General features: G+C 40.7%; 1 protein-coding gene across 3 annotated transcripts; it reads right to left on the reverse strand.

Annotated features, from left to right (window-relative positions):
• Positions 1–1,070: 1,070 nt before the first annotated feature.
• On the reverse strand, positions 1,071–17,187 carry LOC134505270 (uncharacterized). 3 transcript variants are annotated; one of them, XR_010068714.1, is made up of 6 exons: positions 15,397–17,187; positions 10,418–11,314; positions 9,494–9,594; positions 5,784–5,943; positions 4,499–4,679; positions 1,071–1,332 (listed from the first exon to the last, which is right to left on the reverse strand). XR_010068714.1 is itself a non-coding variant. In XM_063314913.1 (5 exons), exons 1-5 carry the CDS (start codon positions 11,237–11,239, stop codon positions 1,130–1,132), a joined length of 1,467 nt encoding a protein of 488 aa, XP_063170983.1. In that variant the 5' UTR covers positions 11,240–11,278; the 3' UTR covers positions 1,071–1,129. The 3 variants fall into 3 exon arrangements, 2 of the variants coding, with proteins under 2 accessions (XP_063170983.1, XP_063170984.1); XM_063314913.1 differs by lacking the exon at positions 15,397–17,187 and having other exon boundaries at positions 10,418–11,278; XM_063314914.1 differs by lacking the exons at positions 1,071–1,332; positions 4,499–4,679; positions 5,784–5,943; positions 15,397–17,187 and adding an exon at positions 5,968–6,108 and having other exon boundaries at positions 10,418–11,289.
• Positions 17,188–17,964: the final 777 nt, after the last annotated feature.

The raw sequence follows: 17,964 nt of genomic DNA on the forward strand, positions 1-17,964 counted from the left end.
AAAAAGGTTCAAACTTTGACATTGTGCATTGTGTTCTAGCAGTGAATCAGCTGTCTGCTGAGGTTAAGACATGGGGGATCTTTAGTCAATATTCACAGTCTGTTTTCTAACCATGGTTTCGTGGCCTTGGTAAGCCACCTACATGCTGCTCAAGTTCTTAGATTCTTCTAAAAACTGCTTAGGCCAGTGTTTCTCAATCTCAATAACTTTAAGATGTATGGACTTCAACTCCCAAAATTCCCCAGCCAGCATAGCTGGCTGGGGAATTCTGGAAGTTGAAGTCCATACATCTTAAAGTTGCTGAGGTTGAGAAACACTGGCTTAGGCAGTGTCCCTAACAGTTCCTGGAAACACTTTTTTAAGTAACTCATTATACTAACCTAATTAACCAACTGATTCTCAATGGACCATAGGAAGCAGTTCTACAGGGCACCACTGAGAAGACCGTGTTTGTGTCCCCATCAAGGTACAAATTGGAAAGCAGAAGGGAAGAACCCTCATTTATCTCTTCCAAGAGAGGACAAGGAAATATCAACATCCATTTCTCCTTCTAAATTGTACTGGACAAGAAGGTCCACAGTCCAACCTAAGGTCTGGGAGAAGATCACCTTTTGCCCTGCTTCATTGGTCGGCACCCCAAAACAGACTAATCTTCTCCCAACTTTTCTTCCGTTGCCTCCAAGTTGAATCATGAAACCAGCATGACAAGAAAATCCAGGTGGAACCTCAAGGAGGGTAGAAATAAAGTGGAATATAGACTGCAAGGAGCTACTATGGGAAATAACAACAACGCCAGTTTGGTCTAGTGGTTAAGGCAACGGGCTGGAAACAAGGAGACTGAGAGTTCTAGTCCCGCCTTGGGCATGAAAGCCGGCTGGGTGACCTTGGGCCAGTCACTCTCAGCCCAACCCACCTCACAGAGTTGTTGTTGTGGGGAAAAGAGGAGGAGGAACGAGTATTAGGTATGTCTGCCGCCTTGAGTTATTTATAAAAATAATAAAGGCGGGATAGAAAACAAGTAAATAAGTAAGTAAACAGACAAACACAACAGGTGGAGTGAAGAACATATCCCAAGTTTGAAAAAAAGCTTTAATACAAAAGAAAAACAAAACCTAGAAAAGATGCATTTTTAAAACTCTATAGAATTTCCTTCAGAGGTCGATCGGGCAAAGATGGTGTTTTCAAGCTGAGTTTTCTTTACGTGCATTTTGATCAGGCTGGTGATCGTTTCATTCCCAAACATTTCGGCAAGCTGCAAAGGCATCACGCCCCCCATGGCACTATTTACATCAGCCGCAGCGTTCAGCAGTAAATAGCAAATGCCCAGATGCCCTGAAGTCATTAAAAAAAAAAGCAATCTTATGAAGTGACTCTCTTGCCCTTTCTCCCTCCATTTATGCCAAGACTGCCATGAGATCTAGTTTTCCTTCTGTTTTAATTACTTAATTTTATTAGATTTATATCCCCCTTTTCACACTGGAATTATTTCCCCCTCAAACAACCACCCTGTGTGGCAGGTTGGGCTGAAGGAGAGGGACTAATCCAATGTCATCCAGGGTGCTTCAGTAATCAAGGGGGGACTAGAACCTGGATGTCCCCACTCCTAGTCCAGCATCTTAACCATACCACCACACTAACTCTTAGGCTGAGGACTGGCCCAAAGGCCCCCAGGGAGCTTCCATAGGGGACTTGAAGATCAGCCTCCCCACTCCTAGTCCAGCATCTTCATCATGACACCACGTTGGCTTCTGGGTTCACAGAGGAAAACTGGTCCAAAATCCTCCAGGGAGCTTCTGGGGCCAAGAGGGGACTAGAATCTGGGTCTCCTACTCCTAGTCCGACACCTTCACTGCTACCCTATGCTGACTCTTTTTTTACTAATATTCTTCTGTGATCCTGCTATCTCCCCAAGGGAAGGATCCAAAGATGGTAGTGGAGGTAGAGCTAGATTCAAAATGGTAGCTTAGTTACCCTATGAGACACGCATTGGAATAACAGAAGCACACTTCCACCCAAGTTGCTACAGATTAAGAACCTCGAAAGCCAGCCTGCAGAGGAGCACAAAGGCCTGAAGAAATGTATTTATTCCCTATTTTACAGAGAAGAGGCAAAGGCCCTTTGCCAAGGATTCCAGATTCCACCTGCTTTCAAATCATCATGGTTTGCTATGTTTCAACACAACCATTTTTAACGCCAGCCTTTTGTTTGGATCTTCCATACCATGGGAGGGCATCTCATTAGTGCGGTGTTTCTCAACCTTGACGACTTTCAGATGTGTGGACTTCAACTCCCAGAATTCCCCAGCCAGCTATGAATTCTGGGAGTTGAAGTCCACACATCTTAAAGTTGCCAAGGTTGAGAAACACTGCATTAGTGACTCAGGCACAGCAAAATTTCAGAACAACTTCCTAACTAGTTTAGTAACTGATTAGAATCTACCAAAGGCAGTATGTCACACGTACCATTCAGACTTAAAAACCTGTCAGTGGGGCACATTGGAATTATGAAGTATCTTTCAGCACACATTTAGAAATATTCATGTAGCTAGCAACAGTTCCTGGTGACTTTCATTGCTCACTTAGGAAATTATCAGTTCAATGGTAGGACTTGAAGATCAGGGCAGAGAGACTTTGATGTGGGAACTACGGGTGGGTAAAATATACAGCATGAAGAACCGTTCTGCATGGCAGCGAAGGCAAGAATCTGGGGTTTATTTAACTCAGTTACAGCAGCAGTGAGTGCTTGGTTAGAAGACTAGGTTAGGGAGAGAACGTCATGGAGAAAACCTATCTATCCTTTTCTTCCTGAATGGAAACAAAGACATGATAAGAAATTAACGTGGGGGACATTATTCGACAGGGTTAAAAATTAAGCTTTTTAAAAGTAAACAGAAACTCTATTAGGTGAATCTATTTGATCAGGGTTAAATTTTATATGTTGTGCTATCTGGTAGTTATTAATGGCTTTTCTTTCTAGATATGGACTGCATGACAAGGCTTTAAGGATTTGTCTATAAATGAAGAGAGTTTTCTTCTGTTTTATTTTTTGGAGAAAAGGGTAAGTTGGATTATAAAATGATTTTTTAAAATTAAGGTTAAAGTTTGTGCACTAACTCTGGTAGCCTTTAATAGATCTTTGCTAATTAGGATTAAAGGGTGATTTCTTATATTTTGATTATCAAGAAGGGATGTGATATGGGAAGGTATTTTTTTTCCTGACCAGAGAAGGTATTAACTTACTGAAACTGTTTATACTTATATTATATTTGTATTTTTATTGTATTTTGTATTGGAATGGTTTTGAATTTTAATCCTGTTTTATTGTAAGCCGCCCAGAGTCCCCCTGTGGGGGAGGTGAATAAATTTATAAAATAAATAAAAATACTTGTCTGGAGGGGAGAGGGGGGGTCATCTTTTATATATCTTCTTTTTTATGTCTTTTCTTTTTTGTTCCTTTGTATTTCTTGTTTTCTTTACTTTTTATATTTTCTTAGTTCGTACTATCTTTGAATATGTAAATTTTAATAAAACTATTATAAAAAAAAGAGAATATCTATGTGGTCGCTAAGAGTCTACACCAACTTGATGGCACATAATCAATCATCATATTTCATGTCTCCCTGTTCTCCAGCTCAATGAGAAGGGAAGGCAGAGTGGGGAACAGAGAGGAACTCTCCATGCTAAATCAGAAATTGATATACAGCAGCATGGGTAGAAAAAAATATCATTTCCGTGACATCCCCCCCACAAAAGAGGCCCCTTCCAAAGACATGAGCCAGAACTTTGCTTAGTTTTTTTGCATCCAGAGGGGGTGATTTTAAGGGGCAAAAATGACAGAAGCATAGAAAAATACCCACCCACCCCAAAATTGGGACATTTGAATCTTGGTCTGGCCCATTTGGGGTCAAGGCTCTCAACATGCCCCCCTCCAAGCCCAGTGCAGCCCTCACACTCACAAATCTTGCTTTTCTGTAGACAAGCATGAGACTTCTTAAGCAAAATTCTCCATATAGTTGTCCCTTTAATATAGCACTTTTTTTGTATTGATGTAAATCTGTCCTATGCACATGCTACCCATCAAGAAAAAGTTGGACATTTCTCACTAGGACAAAGGCATTGGAAGAACTACGGAAGCCCCCAATTGCCAAGATTACTATTCCAATGCGAATTGTCTTCCCACCTCACTTGAAAAACATCACCGAGTTGCTTTGCTACAATCACAGATCTCGGTGGGCTCACCTCTCTGTTCTTCCACAATGTTGTTCATGATCAATTTAGTGTACTTATAAGCCTCCCTTTATGCCTGCCCTGAAAACCAGCTTCCACAGAGGCTACCAATAAGGGAGAACTATTGCCATCATTGTGTGTAATAGCATCCTTTTATGAAGGATCCGGGGGGGGGGGGAGAAGCCCAATGAAAAATGTGCATTATCCAGGCATCAAATATAAATGTAGGAGGACTAGCCTAAGGAGCATATAACTCAATGGCCAGAGTTTACCATAAACAATTGCAAGGTGCAGCGGAGTTGCTCCATCACACTGGGGATTTTGGACGTTCACGTTAATCCCGGGGTAGTGTAAAAGCAGAGAAATAAGATGCATTTTGCCAGTGTTGACCGCAGCGTGAAGGGGTGTATTGCCATTTTCAGCTGCTTGGTTTACATCAGGGACAGGAAGGGCCTGCAAAGCAACACATTGAGAGCATCAGCAGGAAACAGCATTCCTTGAAACTGGCAGGTTCACCTCCAACATCCCTTGAAAAAATCTCTAAATAACTCTAAATGGGAAGGTATCCCAAAGAGGGAGAACAAACACAGTAGCTAGTTTCAACGGATTTCAAATGGTTTACATTGAATTCAATGGCTTTTTACTTTTTCTGTGGGTCCTACCCATCCTTTGGCTTGAAAAATGTGATTCCTGCATTACATGGCAATGGCTGTGCACTTATAGGACAGCCAACATTTTCTTGTCCTAAATGTATCTTCCCTGATATAATGGGCATGTGCAAACACTCTCTCTGCTGCTACCTCCCAAGATCTCCCTGAATTAAGACTGTACGCCATTCACAACATCAGTTACTTGGAGGCAAAGACAAGGAAATTGTCCTAAATGTCTAAGCTGCGAGGGCTTCTTGCTCAACAGTTGTGGGAAGAAAGTTGTCTTGGATCTAATCTGGCAGGAAACTACTGTATGTTTGCAGGTGTTGCTTGTCCTGGAGTTGAAAAGTGGAGAACCAAAACTTATCCCAAAGCCCAGGCACGGGAGAATTTCTGTCGTGGCATCCTTCTTACCACATTAATACCAAGATGGTGAGACATCTTCTTGAGAAAAGTGTCCTTCTCCTCGCATTCCACACAGCCTACTGCCTAATCACTAGATCTGGCATACTTACAAGGTTTCACCCCTTGTTTTTAAAAAAAATAATTTTGAAGGAGTGTTGAGAATTCAGATGCAACCAGGGGCATGTTGCCTGGGGCTTACTCTAACATCTTCTTCATTTGCCCCAGAAGTAAAGATTTGACACTGAAAAGATCTGACCTGAAAAGACTGAATAAATGGCGGCCAACTTTTTGACACATTATTGAATGAGGAAGCATTATCCCTAGCTGTTTTTTTTAAATCTGTAAATATCCTATCTGCCTCTTTTCCAATATGACGTTCTTCAAATCTACAGGGTTACGACTCCCTCACCCCTAACCAGTTCGGGAAAAGCTGAGCCAAACTTTGCAGTATCTTTGGAAATCTACAATAATAAAGGTTAACAAAATCTTTTATACAACTGACCATTTCAAGAAAATAGTCCAAAATCTTAGACTGGTCATGGATAGTGGCCAAAAATAAAAGATTTCGGTTCTTTTCATCCACGATGCTAAGGTCCAGCTTCTGGCTTCTAACAAGATAATCCAAGACATCTACATATCCCCACTGAACAGCCTGCAGAGCTCTTAGAAGGAGAAAAGCAAAAATATTAATGGTTGATACCATTTGGAAAAGACCAGCATCAAAGACAGGCCACTTTGATCATTTTCATCTCTACACAAATCGAGGATTTTCTCCTACAATTAGTAGGCAGGATCAAAGAGGTTGGATATTTATAACTTGTCCTCACCTAAAGATGCCAGGAATAGAGAGGAAAGGTTTTTTTTTTAAATCTCACAACTACAAAATGCATCAAAAATAATAACTTACAACATGAAGAGATTGAGGCCCAAATTCTTGCTAGAGAGCTTCTACTCAGTTTTATGAACAGTAAATGATGGCTTATGATTCAGCATTAAGTGTCAACCAGGCCACTATGCCTTGTTCAACAAACTAAGGTTAAAATAGTGACTTAAGTAATGTTGAAAAGGGCAATGTCCATTGTCCTTTGCCAGATGTAAAGACATGTTGATACCAAAGGTGCTTCTCTATTCATCTTGGACTCCTTAGACCAGTGTTTTTGAAACTTGGCAGCTAATCTTCAAGCTGCCAAGGTTGAGAAACACTGCCTTAGACTAAATCAGACTCAAGAAACTTAAAATTTAACAAGAACAAGACAGGGAGAGTGCTTTAAACCAATGAATCATTACTCATATGCAAAGATAATGAATTAAATTAACCTGAAGTCTCCTGTAGCTTATTAAACTTGAAAGTGTTTAGAGGATTATGTTCCTGTTCTTTGGTGTAGCTCAAAACAGACTGGATTTACAAATGACACAAAGCCAGGATGTGGGTGTTACCATCTTAGGGTGTTGTTTGAACACAACCACTGTGGTTTATAAACCATGTTTAAAGGCTTCACTGGGGGAACCCAGCGAGTTGTGGCTTCTTTAACTATGGTTCAGGAAAATGTGGAGTAGAATGTGTGAAGCACATTCTCAGTAGAGTCTACCGAAAAAAACCCCAATCACAGTAACTATTTTCCTGTTATTAAAATTTGGGTTGATCCTATCTTACGTTTGTCTTACATGTTGATCTTCTAAACTGCCTTGAACTATGAGAAGAGGAGCATTGCGTGTTCACATTTAAATCACCACCACAAATATATGCCTTTCAATATTGATACAATATGCTACCCTACTAAGATGACAAAGGGGAAAACATAAAACAACCACACATTTCCAGGTGACATTTAAATGTTGATAAATGTACTCCCCAAGGAAGAACTAAAAGAACTAAGGAGCTTCAAACACTTGGCCTCTAACACCCTCCAGTGGCGTGAGCAAGCAATTCCATCATTGGTTTCAAGAAACGTATGTGTTTTGTTGAACATACCTAATCCCTAATTTAAAGAGTTACAGTTATCCAGAAGCCTCTTTGATTAAACTATGTCCTAATAACATTTAACAACAGTGAAAGCTGATGTACTCTGCTTTCTAACAGAGACTCTCCATCAAAAGTAAAAGACTGAGTAGTTATTTGCAGACAAGCAGTTGAGTGAAGACTTTTAAAATTAATTAGTTATGGGAGCCAAATTTGTCTATGCCACAGCAGAATCAATCTATCTATCTATCTATCTATCTGTCTGTCTGTCTGTCTGTCTGTCTGTCTGTCTGTCTGTCTGTCTGTCAAATTTGTCACCACCTATCTCCTCTCACCAGAGGGACTCTCTACATCTATCTCCCTATCTCATCTCTCTATCATCTCTCTCTCTCATTTTCTCCCCTACAAGGTACATTCTCTTTTTAAACCACTGGAGCAGGTCCCATGAAAAGTCTTTCTTCCAACCCACTTCTCTCCATTCTCCTGCTTCGGTGTAGATACATGGAGAAAACACTTCCTCACATGATTCAGGAATTTGGTGCCACAGAGCATGGAGATAGACCCAGGCTTAGAGGGCTCAAAAAGGGAGCAGATATTTTGAGGAAGGTCACTCAATGGCCCTTTGTCACAAGGATTGGGTTCTCCCAAAGACATCATGCAGGTTTGATCCCTGGTGGACTTGGTGTGCTGTGTGAACTCATCTGCACTCATAAGACATTATGACTTATGCAACATATCAAGGTTTAAAAATCTCAAGTTTAGCCTGATCTACAAACCCAGCCACTAAGTAGTATATACAAAAGCTCTAACCTGAAAAGTAATGTCGTAAGCAGGATGCTGGATTAGGTAAGGGCTTGAAGATGATATCTCTGGCTTTGTCTGAAACTCAAAGGCCATGTTCTCCAACATGATAGAACTCCAACTTCTATCGGTCTTGAAAATCTTGGGTGGTTATGTGGCATGATTTCGGTTACAGTCTGAATTTCACCCACTATTTAGCATAATGTGTGAAAGTTTGTAAACTGTGGCTGATGACTCCAGCTTGTTCCTCCACCCAGTTACTTGGCCACAGAGGATGTCTAGTTAGGAATATTTTAAAACCATCTTGGCTCTGAAGCTTGTAACTGAGTTAGCAATTACCATCCGTTGGAGTAGCCAATAGATCTACCCAACCTCTGTTGTTTGTGAACAGTGGTTCATCTCTTAACTTATGCCAATCCAGCCAATTGTGACTTCTTCAACAAAAAATAGTTAAACAAACCTGGCTCAACCAATATGAAGAAACCGTGCAAGAAATCTAACACATGTTATAGTCTAACACATGGGTCCCGTAATCCCACCCAAAATGACTTGGGCAGAGAACATTAGATGGGAAACGCATAAGAAATAATTTCCTAATTCTTGCAATACTTCCCAAGCTGTCTGTATCTGTACTTGCATTGAGGAAGTGGGGAAATTACATTTAACACACTTCTGTGTATGGGAACTATGCCCAGGTTTGACTGAATGGAAACCCTTAATTTTTAGCAGTACAGATGCCGAATCATAGGAATGCGGTTCAACAAGGTACAGTTGCCAAAAGAAATTCAAGCCAATTTAAGAATGTTCCTGAACAAACTCGACCAATGTGAACAAAGAATGCACATGGCAGGGATTTAACTTCTAGAAAGAAGGGAGCAAATTATACCTGTTCTGTTGCACCACCAAATATTTAGGGAATGAAACTTCTAGTGTCTCTTGAAGCAAACAGGTAGGGCAAATAAAGATTTCACAGTCATACGCAGGGCATTATTCTAGCCTCACATGATTTTGCTGTCACATGCAATCTTCCCAATTATTACCATTTACTTGCTGTGTTTGGAAAAAAGAAAAATCCAGCAGTTTTTCAACACCTGGGGGTATACGTGAATAAAATGGTGGAAGTAAATTATTCCTAAGCATTAAAGCATCTTAAGTAGGCAATTTGGGGCACTACGTATGAAACTGAATACAGGCACATTATTCAGAGGAAGATCATACAAGTCTTTCTCTGACATGCGAACATCAGCCACACTTGACTAAGATTGTTTTTCTTGTGAAAATGCCATCAAAAAGGCAATTATGCCTGACTTCATAAAGCAAGGCCAGCGGTCTTCAGCCATAATAAAGAATGTATTCATTTGTAATGCAGTACAAGATTTGCACCAGTTCTGGTTTAAAATAGGATAGAAAAATAATACTATCAAAGAGTCTTCAAATGCCAACATCCTTACCTTTCTTTAATGACTTCAGTGGATTCTTTTCTAGTAGCAGAACCAGGAATCTTGATGGGTGGTTCAGAAGAGAGCTGGGTACTGACCAACGTCTTATAGAACTAAATTTTAAAAGTAGGGCACTTAGTACATGACTGTGCATCTTAATTCCAAATCTCGCTGATAGTCAACTCATCTAAAAAGAAATCATTGTCACAAGCAAAGCATATGCAATCACAGTTGGGAGAGTCATCTATCTTGGCCCCTTTTCTAAAGGTATTTTGCTTTGCTACAGAAGTCCCAAGATGAAAGCAGACATTTTTCCAGGCAGTCTGGACCACCCCGTTTTCTAAGTGGTGACTTTATAGGAAGTTCAACATTTCCCTCTGTTCTACATTAAGATGCGCCAAAGTATTTGCCCAAGAGTGTACCCAAAGCCACTGAGGAGCCAAGGAACTGTCCCATCTTCCCACGCCAACCTGGCATAGGGAAAACCAGACTAAATAGTAACCATAATTAAATCATATTTCCATTTTTACCCCTCTCCTTACTCTTCAAAGTCAAAGCTATGCTTCGTATGTTATGTTTCTGGTGGACTCCTGAAATGCTTCAAAAATATAAGTTCATAGTAGATATCCTTCACTTAGGTAAAAATGCAAAAAGCTAGGATTGGCTGAGAAATATGTGGCTGCTGTAGCAGACGGCAAACAATTCAGAGGCACAAAAAGTTCAAACACAACCCCATTGATGATAGGCCGATGCTAACTTAGAAGCGATGCCCCATTTTAATCCAACCATCTGACTCCCTAATGCTACTTAATATTGGTTTTCTAGAGTGCTGTAAAACCACACCAGTGTATGCAGTCTCAACATCTGGTCCAAGTTAAAAACAACGCATAAGCCAGTTTGCAATCCTGCCCCAACATTTCCCACCTGGGTTTTTACCTTGACTATAGCATGCCAGAGATTCGCAAGGGCAAATTCTCGTATAGCGAGCAACCACTGAGTTATCTGAGGGGTTTTGCTTGAATATTGTATGTTGGAAAGCATTTCCATGTATCCGGATGTATCGGGTGAAGACATGAGGTTCAAGTAATCCAGAAAAACATAAGGGTGCTGGTTACTGGTGAACCCCATTGGATATTCACCCAGTGCAGCCACCAGGATGGAACTCAATTCTGAAGGCTGAAGGTCCTTACAGTCTTGCCCTTCTAGGAATGCAAGATGCACTTCATCACCAATAATCCCCAATTCCAGTTCCAACAACTGTTGTTTCTGGTCATGCTGGAGCTCAGACAGCCAGAAGTGTGCAAAGTGTACAAAGTTCTCTCTGGAGGAACCCCACCTGCCCAGCTCACTAAGGACACCATGAGCTCTCTCCAGCCAACCTGTTACTGCAGTGCTATCAAAGTGGCTGAAGATCTTCTCCAGAAGATTGTTTTCTGGTAAAAAATGCAGACTGAGGGATTCCTTGGGTGAGTCAGCTCCATTGGCCACTGTGCTCAGGTCTGGCAAGACTTTTTTACCAATATGAGGGAGTGGGACAGCTTTGAACAGAGGGCAATTCCGGATCTTAAGGGAGAAGAATTCCTTCTGCAAATGGTTACTGTTAGAGTGAGAGCTGTCCATTAAGGAATGGATATTTGGAAGGTGAAGGATCTCCTCTTGCTGATTCAAGGCACTTTTCTGCAGCTGTTGTCCCAAATCCTCTTCCTGGGCCATACTGAGAGAAGAGAGTGGTGTCACTCTGTCCTCAACGCTCTGCATTGTAGTGAACCCCAGTATAAGGCGGACGCCTTCCTTTGCAACTTAAGTCACGATTTAATGGATCTCAATGTGTACCTGCAGCAAAACCAAGATAACAGAAAAACACAGGCAAGTAAACAAGAGTTGGGCAAGAACCAACAGGTGGAAGCTGTACAGAAGATGATCCAGGAGGAATTTCCTGGCTGTTACAGCTATTAATCAGTGGAACACTTTGCTTCCTGGAGTCGTAGGTGCTCCATCACTGGAGATTTTCAAGTTAAGATTGGACAGCCTATTTGTCTGGGATGGTCTGGGGATTCCTGCCCTATGGAATCATAATGGTTGGGAGCTCGGAGATCTTCTAGTATTCCAAGACCCCTTCCAACCCTAGGATTCTATGTTTCTAATTCTAACACACATATTGTTAGAATTATAGAATGAATCCATTTTACCTGCTTTCTCCATCTTTTCACAGATTAAACTGAACTGGCCAATTAATTATTTTAATGATGCATTCAGAGTACAGAAACCTGGATGTATGACATGATCTCAAAGTGTAGTTTACCACCACAAGTAGAAACCACCTTTAGGCTCACATTCTGCCTACTTGAGAAGATTGGAAGCCCTTACTTCTTTTTAAATTAACTAACATCTACACTGTGGTCATATTAAATTATCATTTGGTGAAAGAAGCCAAGTCCCTAAACTACGATTTATGAGTACATCCACATTTGTTTCAAGAAACCAAGTCATGCTTTTAATCATCTTGAACTGTTTCAGCAAAGCATGGTTTAAATTCATTTGCTTTTTTCCTGATTGTTGACTGCTTCATTGGGTTTCTCTTTTTTCAGGTGGGCCAATGTGGTTACTTTTGCACTTTTGTTCATCACTAAAGTCCCCATTTTAGGAGGAGAAAGTAAAGCATTCAGTTTTGCTATAATCATCTATTTGTTAATGCGCAGATTAAGTGGCTTTACGTTAAGACCCGAACCACCATTTTCACAGAACTGTTTTAAGTGACCCCTTTGAAATCTTGGCAGGTGTTAATCTTTACAACTCAATAAAGGAAAACATTTAAATGGACCTAAGCCATCCTGGGCATTGTTTAATTTTGGTTTAGCATGACGGGTAAATCCAGCCATTGTGACTTATTCCACTTATGACTCATTCAGCTGATTCAACTTATTTAAAACACACTGTAATGGAGTGGCAGCAAAGTCATAGACTATACCTCCTCTTGTGTTTTATTTACAGCTGTTAAACCATTTTAAGAAACCCACATGAGGAGATCTAGTATAAATTCGATCCCCAATCCAGGGTTATGTCTGGAAGTTTTTGTTCTTGAGAGCCTTAGCTTCTTTCTTAGAAATTTTGGTTGTTGTTATTATTTCTCATTATAGTGTGTCATTTTATTATATCAGCTTTGTATTTTAACCTTTTTGCTATAAGAATGGAATGTAAACCATTCAGAGTCCTGTTGGACTGGAAGAGCATATCAGCTCCTGTAATGAGTAGGTAAATGGGGTAAGTAAAAATGAATTAATAAATAATAGCTTGGTGTTAAATGAGCATCCACCTTATTTTACAGTCCGAGATTTGTGTGCCATTTCTGTCAATCACAACCACACACTACTCAACTCCTATCTCGTTTGGAGTTCATAAAACTAGGTTATGACACTCTGAAAACTTACATGGCTTGATCTTTATCTTCTCTTTCCTTCCACAGCTAGATTACTGAAATTTAAGCCTTTGGCCTTTTAGTTAAGTGTTGCACATCACTTGCCATCCTCCAGCAAATGACATAGCAGAATATTTATTAGGCAACAATAGCTTATTCCAACCAATAAGACCACAGGAAGTAGTCGGTGATGTCATAACCCTCTATTATTCCAGAGTGTCACTTTCTTCAAAAATGAAATGGAACATTAGACCATGTTTATTATTATTACTTTTAATAAATTGAGTTTCTGCTGAGCCAAGATGGTTACAAACCAATCTTCATCATGAGAAGAACATATTGAAGAGGAAGTTATTCTACTCTGAGCAGGAGAAAAGTCAATTTTAAGACAGTGTATGAGTTCTACCTGCAGATTACAACAGGGCCCATACCCAAAATGAAATATGAGCAGTTACATGCAATTGTTAATGAACATTAAAGATTACTGGTTAAGGACCCTTACATGAAATGCAAGAGAAGATCTGTAAGACTCCAAAGACCTGCATTTTACCAACGGACACTCTTTGTCCATCCACTGCAGGAGTGGGCAATCTCTAAGACTCCAGATGTTGCTGAATTACAACTCCCATCATTTCTGGAAGCACAGTCAAAGGGTAAGATGCTCAGAAATATAGTTGAATAAAATCTGGAGTTCACAGTGAGCAGGCAGGTATTTATAAGCACTCAGCCAGAATTTATTTCTTTGTTAAAACTGATTTATTGCCTACCATCCAGAGGTTCAAGGCAATGCTCTCTCCTCTAATTGTTTTTCTCCTCAAACAACCCTCCTGTGAAGTAGGTTGAGAAGTGTAACTATCCAGTCCTCCCTTTTATGAGAGAATCTGGAAAAGAAGAGTCTGGCTGTAGGTCGATCTTAACCCTCACGTGTTTTTGTCATCCCTTGTTTTGATATTGTTGTGACATTTCTGTTTTGATGATTATTGTTGTTTTAGATTTTTTAGGGCGGGTTACAAGAGCCAGATGGGTCCAGTGTTAAGGTGCTCGCAGCCCCAGGATGTAGGCAAGGGCAAGCCATTTCCAAAAGTATTGCCAAGAAAAATGCAGGGACTTGCCCGTGCAGTTGGTAGGAGTCAAGACTGACTCGAAGGCATAAAATGGGATGTTAGTCACCGAAGCTGGGTGGATTTATTTATTTAGTGCCTTCAAGTCAGTCTTGACTTTGGTGACTACATGGACAAGTTCCTGCAGTTTTTTAGGCAGCATTTTTTGGAAGTGGTTGGCCATTGTCTTTTTCCTAGGGCAAGAGAAAAGGATTGGCCTAGGATCACCCAATGGGTTTTATGTCTAAGATGAAACTAGAACTTAAATTTTCTCACTCCTAGTCCCTCATCTTAGCCATTAGACCACGGAACTCTTTGGTGGCAATATACATGTGAGTAAATAAATAATAAAGATTTCAAATCAAATCTTGATGATGATCCTAGACTGCCATCAAACACAATAAAAAAAAAATTATACCTGTTTCAATAATAACACTGAATCTGAGATAAACAAAAGCTAGGACTGCTAACACAATGCTATAACATAAAAGCATTAAGATATCTCTAAAAATTCTTAATAGTAATACTAAGAGTGTGAACTAAAGGGGTGGGGAGGAGTTCTGAAGGTCACAAAAAGGATGTAAGAATAGAAAAAGATTAAAACAACAAATAAAAGAGGAATTCTCAGTAAGTTTACCCATGCCCAGCACCCTTAATTATTTGTTTGTGGATTTTAATTGCTGCCAGGCAAAATCTAGTAATGTGTATGTAATAAACGGTTCTTGATTGGAGAGGAGAATAAATAGTAAAGACTTCAGTTCTAGCCCAGGATGTCATAGGAACCCATCTCCTGGGGCCACCTGATGACTCAGCATGTACAAGTCTACACAGGTGCATTATTTTAACAAACCATTGACTTAGCCATAGGTGAACACTGCAGACTATCAACATGATTTACTAGGTTTCTACTTAGCATGTTGGCTATGATTAGCTGATGATTCACTCATATCCCACGCTTAGCCACTGGACACGCACATCATATATGCATTGGGTTAGTTTTAACCATAGTTTGCTCTTTGTGTCTTGGCATGGCATGTAAACCTAACCCTTTTATTAAGTTTATGAATCAGTATATTGTATGAACGCAGAAAATAAGTTAACTCAGGTACTAAGCTGCCAGCTGTTGAGTAAACATGGGTGGGTAGCACAAACCTAGAAAATGGAGTTGCTTCAGTAAACCATTATTAGTTTGCAGGATGTCACTGCAAACTGTCCATAAAGTTGACTTGGTTTCAGCTTCTCATGTGACGTGAGCCCAGGAACTGTGGTTTGCTCATGAACCATGACTGCACAAGCCATGGCTTGAGCAATGGGTGACCAAAGTTGAGTACAAAGTTAAAGCAGATGAAGGGCTGAGCCAGGTTCACCCCCTGGGTTGAGCTCCCCCCTCCAAAGATTACCTGTAGCCTGACGTTGAACATCATGGAAGCCACCAGGTACAGGTAGGAGAAGTTGATGCGGAACTTCCAGGCCAACTCAAAGAAGATGAGGAGGGTCCGTGTCAGTCCTTTACAGAAGATCCCATATGAGCGGGCGGTGGCCGACTGGGAGAGCTGGGCAGCCAAGGTGGATAGCAGCACAGTTGCCACCGCCATTGATGCCCGCACACACCTGCCAAGCCACGCCTCATAGGCTCCGCCTCCACCTGCACAAAGATCTGGATGTCCACGGATCAAAGCAATGCAGCCAAAGAGATGATCTGGATGCTGTCTTGCTGCTGCTGCTGATGACATGACATTCCTATGTCACAATGCACTGCTCCACCTCGACCAATCCAGTCTTTCTATAACAATAGCTCCCTCCCATCCAGTTCTTCATCCAAAAGGTCAAGAAGGAAACCAGGAGATGAGTTACACTGGACTTAACATTCACTACCAAGGAAAAACGGCTGAGAAAGTGGAAGTTGATGGACAATTGGGAGAGCATGACCATGTCATCCTAGAAGTTATCATACAGCATGCAGGGAGAACTGAGGTTAGCCCGATCAGTGTTCTGGATTTCAAGAGAGTTGACTTCAACAAGCAAAGGGAAAACATAGAAGGATTCCATAGATGGAGATCTTGAAAGGAGAAGCAATTGACAAGAATTGGGAAGTTCTGAAAAATTAGAGGATTAAGGCCCCAAACCCAAACAATACCAGAGAGAAAGAAAAAGGGGAGACCGCTGATAAGATTGGTGTGGCTGCATAATGACCTTTTTGATAACCTAAGAAACAAAAAGGACAAGTTTAAAAAATGGAAAGAGGGGCATGTAACAAAAGCAGAATGTCAGGAAATTGCCTGGATCTCTAAGGGGATCAGGAAGGCCAAGGCTCAGAATGAGCTGAAGCTCGCAACGAATACCAAGAATAACACCAAAGGGTATGTGCAGAACTAGAGGGAAATCAGGGAAATGGTTGGTCAGCTGCTTGGAGGAGATGGCAAGATGGGGACAGACAACAGGGAGCAAGCTGAAGTGCTTAATTCCCTTTTTGCATCTGTCCTTCCGCAAAAGGAAAAAGTGGTCCACTTTGTTAGAAGCTGCACCAAGGAGAGGGGAAGACAGAAGAAAAATCTAGGTCAATATAGGCAGGGAAGTGGTAAAAGAACACCTAGCTGTTTTGAATGGGGCTGGATGGATTACATCTCAGGATACTAAAGGATCTGGCAGATGTGGTTTCAGAATCCCTGACTCTAATCTTTGAGAACTCCCGGTGGACATGGGAAGCACCAGAAGGTTGGAGAAAAGCTAATACGGTCCCTGTCTTTTTTAAAAGTGGAAAAGTGGGCCCTACAGAGCAATCAGCTTGACCTCAATGCTTGGGAAAGTCCTAGAGAAGGTGACCAAGCAGAGGTTTTACAAACGCAAAGGAACAAGGTGATTACCAAAGCCCAGCATGAATTTGATAAAAACAGATCAATAACAACAACAACAAAAAAATAGAAGCATAGGTCTGTTAACTATAAAAAAAAGTTTTACACAAACCTGTAAAAATCAGTGCCAATTATAATTGGACCGATAACTATGATTCTTTTCCTTTCAGTGTAAACCCAGTCCTTTCAAAAGATGCTATAAAAATCGACCCTGGTATTATTCTCTCCTCTTTCATGTTCTGCAACATGTGTCAGTTTTTCCAGAATGACATCAGTGTGTTTATTCTGGCAGCACACACCCATGTAAAGCAATCGTGCCTTTCGCTGCCAAGGTTCATGATAAAAGTCTCACACTCCAGCTGTATTTTAAACGGATTTCCTTTTTCTAAGCAAGAACTAGCTGTCCTCGTTTCAAAGACGTCTTAATTGAGGAAAGGAACATTATCAGATATATGACACGGACAAACTTAATGGAGGAAGTAGTTTTTTTTTTTAAATAAATGATAGGGCCATTCAGTTTCGTTTACACAACTTTGGGTGGTTTTCATTATCTTCTGACCATCTGATGTAAAACAATGAGAAACTGACTAAAGTTACGGGAATGATTTCACCTAGGCCCCAGGGACACAGAAAGAAAAATAAAAGTGCACAAACAATGTTAGTGTCCCAACTTCACATTAAGCTGTAACATGGCTTGTTTACGTCAGTATGTCATGTGATTGCCAGCCGCCTTTGCAAATCGTGGTTTAGGGCTGAATGGGTTGAGAGCAAAACGCCTCACGGTGGCTTCTTGAACAAATCATATTTAATTTAATTTAAATATTTAAATATTGAATATTTAATTTTCTTTTGCTCTTATTTCCTGCCTTTAATTTCCTTTGCTGGCTATTTCCCCCCCTTTTTCTGTACTCGGCCTAATATTGCTCATCCTGAAGGGGAAGAGCGCAATGGGTTTGTAGGTATGGTGTTGAACAAACCATCGTGTGAACCCAAACCCAGAGGTGCATAAACTACAGTTATGCTTAGTGTGCATTAACAAACCACAGTTAAAACATGGGTTCAAGGCAGTCATTTCAGAAGTACCCATTTTTCGGTAGCTTGCTTTGTAATGGAAAA

The sequence above is a fragment of the Candoia aspera genome, chromosome 14 (assembly GCF_035149785.1).
Source record: "Candoia aspera isolate rCanAsp1 chromosome 14, rCanAsp1.hap2, whole genome shotgun sequence".
Lineage (NCBI taxonomy): Eukaryota > Metazoa > Chordata > Lepidosauria > Squamata > Boidae > Candoia > Candoia aspera.